At 36.8% G+C, this 17,651-nt stretch overlaps 1 protein-coding gene across 1 annotated transcript; it reads right to left on the bottom strand.

The window, feature by feature from the left end:
• Positions 1-8,295: 8,295 nt before the first annotated feature.
• Positions 8,296-11,161, bottom strand: LOC104118749 (polyphenol oxidase E, chloroplastic-like). Its single transcript, XM_009630086.4, has 3 exons — positions 10,561-11,161; positions 10,360-10,481; positions 8,296-9,466 (listed from the first exon to the last, which is right to left on the bottom strand). Exons 1-3 carry the CDS (start codon positions 11,154-11,156, stop codon positions 8,448-8,450), a joined length of 1,737 nt encoding a protein of 578 aa, XP_009628381.1. The 5' UTR covers positions 11,157-11,161; the 3' UTR covers positions 8,296-8,447.
• Positions 11,162-17,651: the final 6,490 nt, after the last annotated feature.

The raw sequence follows: 17,651 nt of genomic DNA, 5'->3' as shown, positions 1-17,651 counted from the left end.
GTTCCTAAGAAGAACAATAAATTTTGTATGTGTGTAGACTATAAAGATCTTATTTAGACATGCCCGAAAGATTCGTTTCCACTGCCAAATATCGATCAAATGATTGATGCCATGGCCAGGCACGAATTGATGAGTTTCCTTGATGCTTATTTCAGGTACAACCAAATTAAGATGAACCCGGAAGATCAGGAAAAGACTTCATTTATAAAATATTTCGGTACATATTGTTACAATGTAATGCCTTTCGGATTGAAAAACACTGGATCCACTTATCAACGGCTCGTAAATAAGATGTTTGAAAAGAAAATAGGAAAAATCATGAAAGTTTATATAGACGATATGCTCGTTAATTCTGTGAATGAAGGTGACCACCTTAAGCATTTTCAAGAAACATTCGATATCTTGAGGAAGCATAACATGAAATGCAACCCCGAAAAGTGCGTGTTCGGGGTCAGCTCCGGTAAGTTCTTGGGATTTCTAGTCTCACAAAGGGGAATTGACGTAAACCCTAGCAAAATCAAGGCCATAGACGATATCTCGGATTAATTATCGAACGTGAAGGAAGTCCAAAGACTCACATGAAAGTTAGCAGCTATGAGCAGGTTCATTTTCCTGTCATCGGAAAAGTGTCATCGCTTCTTTACATTGCTCAAAAAGAAGAATAATTTCGAATGGATTTCGGAGTGCCAGAAGGCCTTGAGGGACCTGAAGAAGTACTTATCAAGCCCTACATTGCTCTCGAAACCAAAACACGACAAAATATTACTGGTCTACCTCGCGGTTTCAGAAGTTGCGATAAGTGTGTAGTCCGGGTGGACGAAGGTACGCAGCTTCCTATTTATTAAGCTACCAAAATTTTAACAGGAGCAGAAACTCGCTACCCACATTTGGAAAAAATGGCTTTAGATCTCGTAGTCGCCGCTCAAAAGCTGAGGCCCTATTTTCAATGCCACCCAATAGCTGTGGTGAGTACTTTCCCTTTGCAAAATATCATTCACAAGCCCGAGCTCTTTGGCATATTGGACAAATGGGTAGTTGAAATGAGTAAGTTCGACATAGAATATAAATCGAGGGCTGAAATTAAGTCACAAGTCTTGGCTGACTTCGTGGCCGATTTTGGTCCGTGACTCCTGCCTCTAGAAACCAAGGAGGCAGTAATAGTGTCGGAGTCAGAATCAGGGGTTTAGACCTTATCTACGGATGGAGCCTCGAACGTATAAAGGGTCAGGGCTCGGAATAGTTTTAATCACGCCTTTGAGGGGAAACCTTAAGGCAAGCCATCAACATGATCCCTTTAACTAACAATGAAACAGAGTATGAAGCTTTGATTGCAGGGCTCGAATTGGACCGGGGACTTGATTCCGAGGTTATAAAAATCAAATATGACTCACAGGTGGTGATAAATCAGGTTTACGGAATCTTTGATACCAAAGAAGAACATATGCAATAATGTGTGGTAAAGGTCTAGGCTCTTTTGGCACGATTCCGTGAGTGGTCAATAACTCATATCCCGAGAGAGTATAATGCAAAGGCGGATGCATTAGCAAATTTAGGTTCATTAACAGAAATAAAAGGATCGGAGTTTGGAATGGTAGTACAACTGATGAGCTCAGTCCTTGACACAGATAGTTACTATGAGGTGAATTCGGCTAATCTGGTCTGGGACTGGAGGAACAAAATAATCAACTACCTCGAGCAAGGAACGTTTCCCTATGATATCAAATCATTACATGTGTTACGCACCAAAGCTACATGTTATAGCTTCAGGAAAGGCCAATTGCATAGAAAATATTTCCAAGGCCTGGTGTTTAGGAGCGTCAGAAGCTGACTATGTCATGAAAGAAATACAGAAAGGAATATGCAACAATCACTCAGGCACAAAATCTTTGGTGCTAGAATTGGTACGAGCTGGATATTACTGGCCTCGCATGGATCAAGATGCCAAAGATTTCGTACGAAAATGTGATAAGTGCCAACGCTATGCATCACTAGTACATCAATCGGCAGAACCCTTACATTCAGTTCTGTCCCCATGACCATTCATGAAATGATGGATGGACATCGTCGGACCGCTGCTACCGGCTCCTAGAAAGGTAAGGTTTCTTTTAATTTCGACTAATTTATTTTCTAAATAGGTGGAAGTAGGTTCTTATAAAAAAATTGGAGAACGCGAAGTGGTCGATTTCATTGGGAAAAATATAATTTGCAGTTTCAGAATACTAAAAGATATAGCATGCGACAATGGGCCACAATTCATCAGTGCAAAAGTTACAAAGTTCTTCCATGGCTTGAAAAGAAAGAGAATCACATCCTCACCTTATCACCCGAGAGCGAACGATCAAGCAGAGTCAACAAACAAAGTGATCATTCAAAACCTCAAGAAAAGGTTGGAAGCACCAAAAGGCAAATGGCATGAAGAGTTGCCCGGAGTCCTATGGGCCTACCGAATAACGGACAAATCAACTACAGGAGAAACTCATTTTCCCCCATATACGGTGTTGAAACCTTAATCCCTGTTGAAGTGGGCGAACCCACTTTGAGATATTCTGGGACAATTGGAGAATTGAATAACGAATCAATGTTAGTCAACTTGGAACTTCTTGAGGGATGCAGGGACTTGGAGCATGTAAGAATGGCAGCTCAAAAGCATAGGATGGGCGATATTAGAATCAGAGAGCCAATTTCAGTTTTTTCAAAGTAGAATACTTGGTTTTAAAGGAAAGTAACACAAAATACCTGGGAGCTCAACGTGGGAAAGCTAGTCCCAACATGGTAATATCCCTACCGGATTGCAGCTGTCACTGGGAAAGGTTCATATGAGTTGGAGAACCAAAATGGGGACAAGCTGCCCAGCAACTGGAACGTGGTACACCTCAAAAGATATTATTGCCGATGATCAACAACACTCAAACTGAAAGCATATGCCGCACTCTTTTACCCTTCGTTCAGTTTTTGTCCCAATTGGGCTTTTCTGACAAGGTTTTTAACAAGGCAGCGACGGAAAGCATACTACGAAGGCAGCAGCAATAAGACCTTTGATGGTAAGGCAAACAAACGAGCTTCCACTCGGGGACGATTAGGTAATCTTTGGTTCGATAGCAAATTCCCACCGGGAAGTAAGTTTGCTAACGAACCGAGGTTACCCGACCACTCATGGGCATAAACTGCCAGAGGACTGTTAGGTATTCTTTCGCTTGATTGCATGGATTCCTAAGGGGAAACAAGATATGTTACCGAGTGAAGGATTACCTAGCAATTCATTAGTAGGACCTTCGAAGATACAAGACTTCCAGTGCTCCAATTCGCGTTCCTCGCATTCAAACACTGGGGGGAATGATATGAGGATACGACAACAATGACTTCCACGACAACCGGGAATGAAAATCCAGAAACAAAATGCATCATCAGGACTGGGGACTGCGCAGCCAGCTCCTTAGAAACAAGTTGTACAAGATAGCCACAAGTAATGGCAATTTTTTTTCTGCATAGCAAAATGCTTCTGTAATTCTGAAAATAGAAGGAATAAAATTAAATCCTTTTGATTTTATCTTGTTTCTTGTCTGAACGATGAGCTAACTTTCTCATTTGAAAGTTAAACAAGTACTTCAAATGTTAGTGCTGTAATGAACATGAGACGTCCTCTTCAAGAGAACCGTAAACATAAGAGGGCCCTCTATTATAAAAAACCTCACATTAAAGGGTTGGTTCCGGAAGAATCAATTCTCGGAATCCAAAATGCCATCGGGAAAAAATACACCCGAAATCGCATACCAAAAGGACGCAAAAAGCAAACTTGCGCATATATTCATAGAAACCCTCATGTAAAAGGGAAACTTGCGCAAATATTCATATAGACCCTCATGTAAAAGGGAAACTTGCGAAAATATTCATAAAATCCCTCATGTAAAAGGGATAATACTCAGAACCAAAATGCTTCGAAGAAAACGCATCCGAGACTACACATAGTAAAGTGCGAATTGAATAACATGCACAGAATACTTGAGCAAATACAAAAGTTAAAAGCTTGCATGGATACTCAAACGAAAGTAAGACTCAAATGATATTTGAACAAAAAGTATATATTTATTCACAAGAACATGCCAAAACGTTTCAAGTACAAAATGAGAAAAGAAAGGAAAAGCTAAAGTGCAGCATCTCCGGGACTAGGAGGAAGAGAAGTATACGCATTGTCGGAAAGAGTAGTTGGTTCCGCCGATGGCTCTAGGCTTTCCCCAGTTTCTCCTTCCGCCTCATCACTTTCTGATACTTCTTCAGTTTTCGTAAACTTGGAATCGGAATCGGAAGAACCTGGAGCATTAGACTGCACCGGGAGTCCATTGTTTACAGCCAACTCAAGCTCTCGGGCTTTAGATATTTTGACATCACCAAAGATGATACCATCTTTGGCCTATTCCAAGATTTTTATCCTCATGGTTTACATAGAATAAGTTTTTTCAACAATGAGGGAAGCCGCTCGGTGCTTAAGTTCTTCTTTGAGTTGAGTGACCTCGGCAAAAAGCTTTTCCCAGGCGGATCTAGCAGATTGGAGGCATATTTTGAGCTCACGGACAGTTGAACTAAAGAGCCTATTATGATCAATAGTTTTCATGTACTTCTCTTCCAGCTGGGCATGTTTCGCCTCCATGGCATCAAGCTCTTCATTTTTGGAGTTCAAGGCTGCTTCCAAGTCAATCACTCTTTCAGCGAAGGCATCTTCGCGGTCGGTTGCAGCAAGAACAGCATTCTGGACTTCTGCCCATTTGGCCTTGACCTCATCAAATCTAACCCTCAACAGTCCAATTTCTTGCCAGATGATTACCATTTCTTACTCGCTTTTCTGCAAACGAGCCTCCAAAATGACGGCCTCAGCAGCTCTAGTTTCCAATTTCGAGAGGCGGAGAATAGTCTATTCCAGTTCTGCCAAAAGCTGATCCCATTAAGAAATAAGTTCTTCCTTCTCACGTATCAACCTTTGAAGGCCCTCAAAAGCAAGAAAGTTGGCCTATAAAATAAGAAAAGGTAAAATTTAGAATACGATTGTTCATAGTAAAAGAAATAACAGAGGAAGGAAGGAACATACCGTTGCGGCATTGGGCATAGCATAGTTCAACAAGCACTCTCCTGAGAGTGCCTGAATCTTTTCCCAGTCCTTTTCTGAAGCCAAAGGCTTCAGATAATTAGAAAGATCCACCGGTCGGGATAGCAAGTTGCACCCAGTAGAGAACAAAAGAGTAATGTTCCTCCTCTTTTGTAGATCTTCAAAAGGGGCAGTGTAATTTTGCCCTAAATTCCTATGAACTTGGGACTGTGAAAGAGAAACACCTTCTTCACGGTCAGGTGCGGCCGATGGAGGTAGTGTAGAAACCGCTGGTGGAAGAGTAGACGAAGATGGAAATGATTTAGCAGTTGCTGGTGTTGGTGAAGGTGGAGATAAAGCTGGTGGAGTTGAAGGGTGAGAAGCAGTTGTATCATATGCAATGTTGGTTGTTTGACGCTCGCCAACCAAAGACGATAAGGACCTGGTACTCAGCCACACAACACTGGTTGCAATAATTGGGGCCTGAAAAAGGAAGTTGGCATATTCTACCAAATTAGACTCTCCCCAAAGTGTCGAGACATCGTCTTCAGTTGGTGTAACTATCTCAACAGACCCAGCATCTTGTTGAGATGATGAGAATCGTTGCCTTCTGTGTAAAGAAGCTCACACATCAACAACTTCTTCATCATCCTCAATCATCACGGTGTCTACGACCGGTCCAAAAGGAGGACCAGTCATCATCGCCATCGGAGATGACGCGGGGGAATCAACATTTGCCCTTTTATTCTTTTCCCCGTAGAGGAGCTTCTCCTCTTTGTTTGTTTATCCTCCGGTCGGGGACTCCATACAGAAATACTTACACCCGAAACATGCCTGGAGATACCTATTTGAGTAAGTGCTTCCTGAAGCAGCCTCACTGCATCAGCAAAATCAGCCAGAATATCCTCCTCGGGGACATCAACAGAGCCCGCAGGTAGACCTAATTCCATGAACAAAGTCAGAAGGGTTCAACCAAGTTCTTCATATACAAAAATAAAAGCAAGGTAAATTAGAGTTACCATGATTTTTGGCCTTCCACCCGTACTTAAGGGCTAGTTCTCTCCACAAACGAGTTTCGGCGTTGTGACTTCCAAAATCTTCTAAACCCACTAGTTCAAACCTTTCACCACTGGTGGGAGCCATCGAGTTGCTGAAATATGCGAAGTGTGAAGAGATGATACGTCCATAGAAGAATATCTATTAAGAGGAATATTATACAAAGAACTTACGAGTGCAGCTCCAAGAAACCGCAAAGGATGAATTCATTGTCGGAATGATGTCGTTGGTGGCAACTGAAATGAATCCCTCCATCCACCCACGGTCATTGTCATCATCCATCCTAGACAACAAAGCATGGTGTCCACGCTTGCAAAGGTTTATTATTCCCCCGCGGAAGATTTTGGCAGAATAAAGATTCATCACATGAGCTAAGGTTAGCTCCTCCCCAGTTTCTTGGCACAAGCGTCGGAGGCAGGCGATCCTCCTCCACACTGAATGACTTACCTATGCCAAACATACCTGGTAGCGAAGGCAAAACTCCGCAATCACGGAATCAAGCTCTCCTCTCAAAGAAAATGCACCCAAAGTAAAGGGATACGTGAAAAAGTATGTAAAACCTTCCTTGGGAAGGGTCACTCGCTCTGATAGATTAGGAGCAATGATTTCCAACTCATTGCAGTACCAGTCCTCCTTCACAGCAAGGATACTAGAAGGACGAATGGAAGAAGAGTACCTACTAACAGCCTATGTACGAGGGTTAGCAGTAGGGAATTTCTCTTCAAAATTCTTTGCAGTATTAAGCCTCCTTGGGATAATGGAATCCACTGTTGGAGGAATGGATTCCTTGGTTTTGTTCTTATTCATTGAAGAACCACTACGTTTAGAAGAAGAAGCCATTGGAAAAGAAGAAGGTAAAGAATTTTTGTTTAAAGAAAATTAGGAAAAGGATGGAAAACAAGGATGCAAATAAAAAACTCAAGCAATTATGAAGCGTAAAGAAAAAGAAAGTTGTGTATAAGTAAAATTTTGCCTGCTAAATTCATGGCCACGATTACCTCCATAACCGGCTAAAGTTGTGCTGAGTCATGGGATGACGCATGTTTGGGGCATTAAATGCGGAGAGACGTGCGTCTAATCAACTGTCAGAGACCTTCAGAAGGAATTATAGTAATTGCCGCCAAAAAGCAGTTTCTACCAACGTTCAGGTAACACAAAGTTATGTCACCGGAAAGCAGGGGGACTATCTTTAAATGGTAAAATATGATATGACGCGTGGCTGACTAAAGGAGGACACGTGGAACCCAAGATGGAATGGCTGAGGACCGAACGCAGCCACTACATTTGTCACTGGAACGGATAATGTTCATAAAAGTATATTAAATACTCTGCGCCCGGTAGCATTTACTAAGGAATATTTTACAGCATTAAGAGCGACGGTTCGTTACAAAGAATTTGGTATTTACGCTCAACGTTACATATACATCAATGACCCTCATAATTGACATTGAAGGAGGGCACGATCCTTGGACCTTCTTCCCTAGACATAACTATAAATAGTGAGCTTAGTTATCATTGTAAATGACACGAAATTTCTGGCAAGAACATATATTATATTCCATACAAAGCTTTATATAATTTCACTCTCTGACTTTTTGATCCCATTATTGCTGTGTTCGAAAACCGTGTTCATGGAATCACTATCTTCGCTATTTCATCTACATTCCAAATCTAAGTATTGCGTATTTCTTCGATTATTATATTATTTCAGGATCAAATTAGTTCACTTGTCTAGAAACCACATATAAATTCAACTGTACCGTTTTACGGGTAAACAATATATTATATAATGTAAAAATATTTATACAATTAGATTATTTGCAAAGTAATTACAAGTAAATCTTTATAATAAATATAAACAGTAATATAATAAAAATATAAACAGTAATATAATAAAATGGTAAGTAACCTATTATGAAAGTTTAAGCTGCACTAATGGTATAAAAGATTGAGAAATGTTTTTTCATGAAAAAAGTAGTCTCCAAAGTTCTTTGCAAGTAAAGAAAAATATATATGTACAAAAAAGACTGCCTTAAAAAGATACTATTTGACGCTTATTATTGACTGTTGAGTACACTTTTTACCGGAATTTATGATGAATCCTTTTATCAAGATTATTTTATACTTCAAACATCAAGATAAAAGTGTTTAAGAGAGAAGCCTTTCCATAAAACAAAAGCATTTATTCATTAAAGTCTTCATCATCACACGATATTCAAAAGGGATTAACCTTCTGATACTAGAAAACATGCTATTTGTTTTTCAAACCTTAATTAGTAGACATGAAATACAAAACATAGTATTTCTCAATGGCTTAACAAGGGACCAACTGGATCTCAACAGCTTCAATGGAAACATTTTCCCCTCCACTTTTAGGAACCAGAGTCACCACAACAAGATCATCACCTTCAAGTTTTAAATCCTCCAATAATTCATTAATAGCCAGGCTAAATTCAGGAAATTTTTCTTTTTTGGGATCATCATGAATATGTGGTAAATTTGCAAAACTCCCAACAAATTCTGTCCTGTCTATCTCATTTGCAATCACATCATTATCCTCATTGAGGAAAACATCAAACCTTACAAACTTTCTCACATCCAATTCCACATTCTTGAAAGTCAATAGTTCCTCTTCATCTTCCTTCTCTTTTTTAGTTCTTAATCTTTTAGGTCTAGCCACTGAAAATGTTACAGTCTTGTCCAATTTCTTTATAGGGAATACTTGACTAGCTGGTGGAACTGAATTTGGATCAATCTTGACATTCTTTTTGTTCTTTCTTGGTTGTGGCTTGAAATTCTTCCAAGGTATATCCATTGGTTGAAATGTATATCCCAATTTCTTTTCATCCAAGCAATCTCGAACCCTAACACGAAAAGGCTTTGCCTTTTCATCGTAGAAAAAGAACTCAGTGTCCAAATAATCTGGGTCACTAATATCCTTACGTTTTCCTCCCAGTGTTTTCCATATTGTCCACATTCGATCAACATTGGCGTGAAGTGAAAAAAATGCAGGATCTTTGCCTGACGAATAAAAATTTCCCATGTCTTCTTCATTTGGTTGTCTTGGATCACCAACCCATCTATGTATAGAATTATGTGGCACATTTTCTATAGTACCCATCCCTGGACTAGGTTCACTTCCAAATCTATAAGGTTTGCCAAAGAAGAGCGAAGGGCAAGGGGCATTAGTGATCATTTGACGATACATTAGAGTGAGATTATTAACCAGTTTTTGTAGATCATTTGCTACCACATCTTCTCCAGCATAACCAAGATCCATAATAAACCCATTCCTATGCTTTTGGTTTCGCCTTTCGTTATATATACTTGTACCTATAATTAGGAAAATTAGAATAAAATTGTTAATATCGAAATAATCAGAAATCTAGTAATTGTAGGAAGGCTTCAAGGCGTGAAAATAAATTTTTTTTTAAAGATAAATTGGTCGTGTACTGATTAGGAAAATACAAACAAGTACTTCTGGATATAACAAAGTCATATATGTGTATTCGTATGGAATTACTTTATTTACTTAAGACTCCGCCATTCTGAATAGACATTTTATTCCACAAACAAACATATCTGTTTAAATCATAAATTGACCATTCTGAATAGACATGTATTCCACAAAATTACCCCTAAGTTCTAATTTATGTGACACACTTTCATAATTAGTCTGTTAAAATATGTTATATTTTATATTTAAAAATAATTTAACTTTAAACTTTTTATTTTACCTTTAATAATGAGATATTTTATTTTTCACGCAGATGTTTTGAACTTTTTAAGACCATAAGCTTCAAAATATTTTACAAGTCGCACAAATATTATGACATGTTAAAACACCACAAATTTTAAAAGCTTTTTCTCTCTTAAATTTCGTGATAGTCAAATTTTCTAAAGCTTTTTTAAAAACTTAAAAGGGCTTCTCGTCATGGATGTGGGAGGGCTTCTCGTCATGGATGTGGGATATATTCGACTTGTCAACACAAATATTGCAAACTACGACTAGAGGCGGATCTAGTGTTTTCGACTGAACAGTACTTTTGACGTACGGATATAAATTTATGATTAAAAATTTAATAAAATTATAATAAATAATAGATATGAACTCATAACTTTAAAAATATAATAATTAATTCAATGCCAAAAGCTTAAAAGATTGAACCTATAGAATTAAAATTATGGATCCGTTTCTGAGTATCATGTCTAAATTAGTAAATTACCTTCGACATCAAACATGTCAGGCAAATGCATGCCTTTAGGATTGTCCCAATTCCAATATGGCAAAGCAAATGTAGGGTCATCAATTAGGGAAGCCAAGATTCTCTCATAGAAGTATATGTACCTATAACAACAAATTTTGTAACAAAAGAATAGCATAACAAATTATAGAATATAAATACTTAATTAAAGCACGTACATACCATCTATGAAAAGGGAAGAAAAGCCACGAGAAGTGAACTTGTAACTCTTTGCCTCCAACTTTATAAGCACCATTGCAATAAGCACAATGGATATTGGCTTGTTGCATGAAACTACGAGGATCGTCTGTCGGCAACGCCTTCATACGCGAATAAGCTTCGTTATATTTAGCTATGTATTCGTCATCTACAGTATGAGCTGCAGGACGAACGCGAAATCTGGATACAGGAGGAGGGTTATAGTAAGGAACGTCTTTGATTTCCGGGATAGGAGGACAACAAGTGTAGGGCACAGGTTTATCACCTTCAATTATGGCAGTGCCACATTGTGTAAGAGTAGGGGATGGGATGGGACTTGCTAAAGCATCATATGGTAAAAGATGGGCAGCACCATAAATTCCTCCTAAACCAAGAAGAAGATTTCTCCTTTCAACTTTTTCTTGAGAATTATTTGCCTCATTGTTTTGGTTGCATGATACTTGGAACTTATTGTTTGGTTTTTTGTGTGGGAAAACATGTGAGGGTTTTGTAAAGGAAGGAAAACAAGATAAGTTGGTTGTGATAGCCCATGGAGCTTGAAGAACAAATGAAGAAGCCATAACTTGATGAGTGTCTTATGATTTCTTTGATAAAAGGGTTCCACCTATATATAGTGATAAGTTGAAGTAATAAACGCCGTTAGTGTAAAGAATTCTTTACACTACCAAGTAATTATCTTAATTAAGGATGTCTACAAATAAGCCTCTTTTAAGATGTAGAATCTTAAATCTTAACGATAACCTAATAATATAAAATTTGCTTACACGGACTATGCATATTGCTTAAACTCTATAATGTTTTCCAATTAGACGAATTACTAGGTGAAAGTAAAGATACTCACCAACCCCATTACAAGTTGCGAAAATGATGTAGGTCTGGTACATGCACGCTAAAAACGTTTTAAGTCATTAGCCATATGGAACACTATATTTGGTAGCGTCAATAATAATTACATTTAATATTTAGAGTAACCGATTATTGTATGTCAATTTATTTAATGGTGTAAATATATATACTTGAAAGCACTGTTAGTTAACAACATTTAAACACGCTATTAATTGCACTTTGTTCTGTTATTTATTATGAATTTGTAATCCACTTTATTTATTATGAATTTAACAATCTTTACTTTTTTTGGAACGATGACCATGATTCTTTTATGTTTACACTCTTAATTTCGACCGTCATCTACAATTTGCAGAATATACTATTCCTTTTGCCCCAATTTATATGGTACAGTTTGGACTTCTAGGTCAAAGGATTTTTCTTTGACCGTGATTATTTCACATGCCTTTTAGATATTTTGAATTATTAATTATTGTGAAGATACTTCTTATGTACTTTCTAAATATATATATTTTATTCAAAAATTTTAAAGATTCTATGTCAAATTCATGGTCAAAATTAAGAAGTTTGACTCTCGAAATTTGAGTTCTGCCACATAAATTGGGTCAGAGGGAGTGGATATTTTTGTAATGATCTATTCTCCAATCACGTATTTTTGACAACAAAATGATCCGTCTCTAAATTATGAAAACAATTAAACAAAAAAATTTAATTTTATCCTTAACGAGATGCTTTTATAGTCATGCAAATATTATGACATGTTTAAAGTTACAAATTACAACAATAAAAAATTAATCACGCAAATGTTATGGCTTAATTAGGACTACAAATTAAATTTTTTCTTATTTCTTTCTTAAACTTATTTGCTCAGTCAAATAAGTAGTTCACATAAATAAAACTGACGGGGTAACTATTTATTGATAAGTAAGATTCATGCATGTATCAATAATATATGAGAGGCTAAATAGGAAAAGTAGAAGCAAATTAGGTTCTCTAAACTTAATAATATCACGAAAGCTGGATTTGATGGGACTTTATACTCATGACTTGAATCCGAAATATCTTATTAAAAATATAAAAATACTTAACACTCCATCGTAACTCTTGTTGGTCACAATTTACATATTTAATTGATCAAAATATACTTAATTTTGATCATCAAATGTTTAGGAAGTCCTCCCTTTTGAACTGTACAAAGAAGAAATTCGAATCTTTAATTTGTTTATACTTACAGACAGGTGTATATGTTTTAGACCTGAAAAAAATGTTATGTTACAGATTAGTTGTTATCCAATAATTTAATCTCAAACTTTAAATTATTATAGCGTACACATATCTTACTTTTATATGAACACTTTAAAATAGCAACATTTTAGTTCAAAAAGGCTTAGTAGGTAAGAAAATAATGGTTTTTTTGTGAACACTTTAAGAAGAATATGTAAAACAAATAGCACAAGTGGAATAGTGAAAACAAAGGTAAAATAGTGCATGAGACTTCCCTAATTAATGTTGGGATATAGCCAGTCACATTCAGTGTTTACTTGTTTTAGTCTATATATATAGATTATAAATTGATTAAACACAGCTATATGTATATTATACATGAACTATATATATATATATATATATATATATATATATATATATATATATATATATATCATTCACATACTATTTTTAATTTAAAATATTAGGTGGGTGGCTATACTTTAAGAGATTAGGTTTGCTGGGGCTTTTCGAATCCATGCATTTTCGAAAGACATATGAACGAAAGAATTTATTTTTCTATTTTCGATGGAAAGAAAACATTGACACCATTTTGGGTGAAAATATTTTCTGATCTTGTAAATAATTAAATATATTTACCCGTTTCAAGATTTATACTTTCTCCTTATTTATCTCTAACATATAGTCAGATGCTCTCACCTTGCTCTTTTTTTTTAAAGGATTTACTAAGATTATTCCCCTAATTGAGTATATTATTGTGCAAAAATCCATGTTAAGATGTTAAACTTGATAACATCATATTAGTTGGATAACGGATTTTCTTTCTAGCCATTATTTCCTCTCTTCGTTCATTATTATTTCTCCCTTTATTTATCTCTCTTTCTCGTTTTTGTTTTTAAAAAAAATCAAATTTAGAGACTAGAGGGCAAGGTTGATTTTTCAAAACTAAATGGGGATCAATTAGTCAATTATCTTATCGTCCTTTGTTTTTTGGGCTTTAGTGGTGGCGAAACCAGTTATCTAATTGTGAATTTTCACATTTTTTCAATTTTTCAAAACTAAATAGGGACCAATTAGTCAATTATCTAATCGTCCTTTTTTTGGGCTTTAGTGGTGGCGAATCCAGTTTTCTAATTGTGATTTTTCACATTTTTCTTTGGTATTTTTTCGTTCATATGCAATATTTGAAATTTATTTATTAAAATTGTTCTAATTTTGTATATTACCCGCCCTAAATAAGGATTACTTACAAATTATATATATTCCACCTTAAAATGCTCACAATTCATTATTAGTGCATTCAATCAAATTATTTAATTACACCATTTTCCTTTTTTCTCTTCTCTATCCCCTCTTCTCTCCGGATCGAACTTATATTTAAAGAAACTGAATCTTATCCCAGAACTAAAAATGAGAAAAAAGTGAAGAGTAAGTATGATAGAGAAATGTGTATGTCGTCTCTATTGCTCTGCCATTTGTATTAATTTAAGTTTAGTTTTAGTTATGATAACTTTTAGTATAACAAGAATAATATACGTACCAATTAAGAACAACAAATGATCTCCCAATCATTGACAATGTTATCGAGCCAAACACTATAAGATATCCACCTGGGGAAAATTAAAGAAAACAAATCAATAATCTTGCTTGTTGTGGGTGAGCTGGTATACTTTGAAGCCTAATTCATGTGTAGTAAATAGAAAATTATATTACTGTGATGACCCAATATGATATTTTTAATTTTATACATTCATTTATGTGTTATTAGACCTCGAATAGCACCTTCCAGCATTTCTCGGCTTGCGTGCATAGTCCGTAAATATTTTCGGAAAGTTTTAATGTGAAATATTGATTAAAATGTGAAATGGAGCTTCAAAACTCATTTGAGTTGACTTCGGTCAACATTTGGAGCAAATGGACCCGGATCATTATTTTGATATTCCGGTGGGTCCGTATCGTGATTTGAAACTTGGGCGTATGTCCGGAATCGAATTCAGAGGTCCCTAGCTTGAATTATCACCATTTAACAAAAACTAGAAACCTAAAGGCTAAAGACTTCTAAAGTTTAACTGTGAATTTGACTTTATCGATATCAAACTCGGATTGAGATTCCGAGAGTTGGAATAGCTCCGTTATGTCATTTATGACTTGTGCGCCAAATTTGAAATCATTCCGGATTCCTTTAACACATTTCAGCGCTGGTTTTGTAAAGTGAAAAACTTGAAACTCATAAGTCTGAATCGAGGTGTGAATTATAATTTCGATGTTATTTGACGTGATTTGAGACCCCGAGTAAGTCCGTATTATATTACGGGACTTGTTGGAATATTCAGACGAGGTCCCGAGAGGCTTTGGGTGAGTTTCGGATTTGTTTCAGACCATTTTGGTAAAGATTTGCAGGTATGGTTCTGGTGTTTCGCACCAACGACTTTTGGAGCGCAGGTGAAGCCCCGCTTCTGTGACCTGAGCACTAGAATGATGATCCGCTTCTGCGGAGTAATGTTGCACAGATGCGCAATCGCTTCTGCGAAGGGAGGACCGCTTCTGCGATGTCGTAGGTGCGACACTCCTTACGCAGGTGCAGCTACTCGCCTGGCAGCCTGGCATTGCAAATGCAAGCTTTGTCTCGCAAATATGAGTCCGCATATGCGGAACTTGTGTCCGCAGATGCGAAAAAGCTGGAAAGAATACATAAAATTGGGTGTTAGCCATTTTTGCTCATTTTTAAGTTTTGAGTCTCGGATTTGGGCGATTCCAAAGGGGGTTTTCAAAACTTCGACTTGGTTAAGTGTTCTGTATCAGAAAGTGATTATATTTCATAAATCCATGTTTATATTCATCGTTTATTTCGGATTTAGATAAAAGAAATTGAAATTTTTTGTAAAACTTTCGATAAACGAAATTTTACGATTTGAAAGACAACCTGATGTTGGAATTCGATAGTTTTAGTATGGTTGAACTCGTATCGGAACAGGTGTCCTGATTCCGTGATATTTTGTCTGGTTTCGAAAAGTGGACCCCACATTGACTTTTGGTTGACTTTTTCAAAAATGACTTAAATTAAGTCTCTTTCGAATTATGAATAATTTCTAAAGCTCCAATTGAATTGTTGGCCAATAATTTGTTATGTTTGATTGGTTCTGAGACTAATTCTAAAGGAAAAGATGTGGTTGAGTGATCACTTGAAATTGCGAAACGAGGTAAGTGCCATGGTTAACCTTGACTTGAGGGAATATAACTCTCGAATTATTTGTTGCGTGAATTTCATGTGTAACGACGTATAGGCGAGGTGACGAGTGTCTATACGTCGTCAAATTGATTGTTTGCATATTTATCTGAAAATCATAAATAAATTTAAATCATGAATTTATTATTATATTAATTATTTCTCCCATATTCCTTGTCCAATATTATGTCTTGGATTCATGCTATAATTGCTACATGCTTATTTGACTTATGTGTCTTAATTGCTACTTGACATTTAGCGTATTAAATATTAAATTGCTTGTTTTCTCCATGATTTCTATAATTAATTGCTACTTTTCATTACTTATTTCCTAAATAAATCATAATCATTGTATGTCTTGTTGCCTAATAATTTCTTATTAAATGTGGTACTTATTGGAGCATTTTTACATTTAAGAGTTGTTAAATTATATTGTTGGAGCGGGTTGCAACGAATTTATTTTAAGTTTATATTGTTGGAGCGAGTTGTACGCCGCAACGAAATTTAATTAAAAGTTTATATTGTAGGAGTGGGTTGCACGCCGCAACGGAATAAAATTGAAAGATTATATTGTTGGATCGGGTTGCACGCCGCAATGGATTTTATTCTAAGTTTATATTGTTGGAGCGGGTTTCACGTCGTAACGGAAATTAATTGAAAGTTTATGACTGCTAAATAGACGTTAATTATTGATATGATTTAGCGGTCTTACTTCTTTTCCTATAATTATTATTATTGCGTACAGGTTAATATAAGCTACGTGCCTTAGCCTCGTTGCTACTTTGTTGAGGTTAGGCTTGGTACTTACAAAGTATATGGGGTCGGTTGTACTCATACTACACTCTGCACTTCTTGTGCAGATACTGGAGTTGGTCCCAACGACGTACTATAAAATTGCTCGGATTCAACTATCAGAGGAGACTTGAGGTATAGCTGCACAACGTTCACCGCTCTGATGTCCCATTCTACTTTGTCTTAGCTGTGTACTTTCTTTCGGACAACTTTATTTTTATTCAGACCCTTGTTTGTATTATTCTAGAAGCTTGTGCATTTGTGACTCTAGTTCTGGGATGGTATTTAGACATCGTTATTATTTTGGTTTGTTTATTTAAACTCAGATATTATTCCAGTTGTTGGTTTCATTACTATTTAATTAAGATGAATTGTTAACAATGGTTAAATTATTCTAACGTTGGCTAGCCTAGCAAGTAAAATGTTAGGCGCCATCACAGTTCCGAAGGTGGGAATTTCGGGGCGTGACAAGTTGGTATCAGAGCACTAGGTTACTTAGGTCGGACGAGTCACGAGAAAGCTTTGTAGAGTCTGAAGGATCGGTACGGAGATGTCTGTACTTTTCTCTCATAGGCTATGGAGGTTAGGAACTATTTCACTTTTTTTCTTCTCTGTCATGAGATTTTATTCTATCATTGACGATTGACCTCTTCCATACTTGTTCGTCCGCAGATGGCGAGAACACGTACTACACCTATAGTCGGACAGGAGCCGGAGCCCCCAGTGGCAGCTGCGACTAGGGGCTGAGGTCGCACTAGAGGATTTGGAAGCGGAGGGGTTCCAGCTTAGTCAGTACCTGTTGGACCAGTTCAGGTCCCGGAAGGATTCATAGATACTCGAGTACTTCAGGACGCTCTAGTCTATTTGGTGAGCCTAATGGAGGGGGTGGCCTAGAATGGTACATTTCAAGTGGCACCAGCTGTCTCAGAGGATGGGGAGGAGCACAAACTCCCACTACTCTCGT

Source organism: Nicotiana tomentosiformis, chromosome 12 (assembly GCF_000390325.3).
Source record: "Nicotiana tomentosiformis chromosome 12, ASM39032v3, whole genome shotgun sequence".
NCBI classification, from domain to species: Eukaryota; Viridiplantae; Streptophyta; class Magnoliopsida; order Solanales; family Solanaceae; genus Nicotiana; species Nicotiana tomentosiformis.
Note: the sequence above shows the minus strand (reverse complement) of the source record. Positions and strands in the feature narration are given on the sequence as shown.

What these genes read in the sequence shown, in the direction of transcription:
- LOC104118749 (XM_009630086.4), bottom strand. Translation starts at nt 11,156, where the DNA reads ATGGCTTCTTCATTTGTTCTTCAAGCTCCATGGGCTATCACAACCAAC. An exon ending in TTCTTCCCTTTTCATAGATG is followed by an intron (nt 10,482 to 10,560) that starts GTATGTACGTGC and finishes TTGTTGTTATAG; the next exon opens with GTACATATACTTCTATGAGA. An exon ending in TGACATGTTTGATGTCGAAG is followed by an intron (nt 9,467 to 10,359) that starts GTAATTTACTAA and finishes TCCTAATTATAG; the next exon opens with GTACAAGTATATATAACGAA.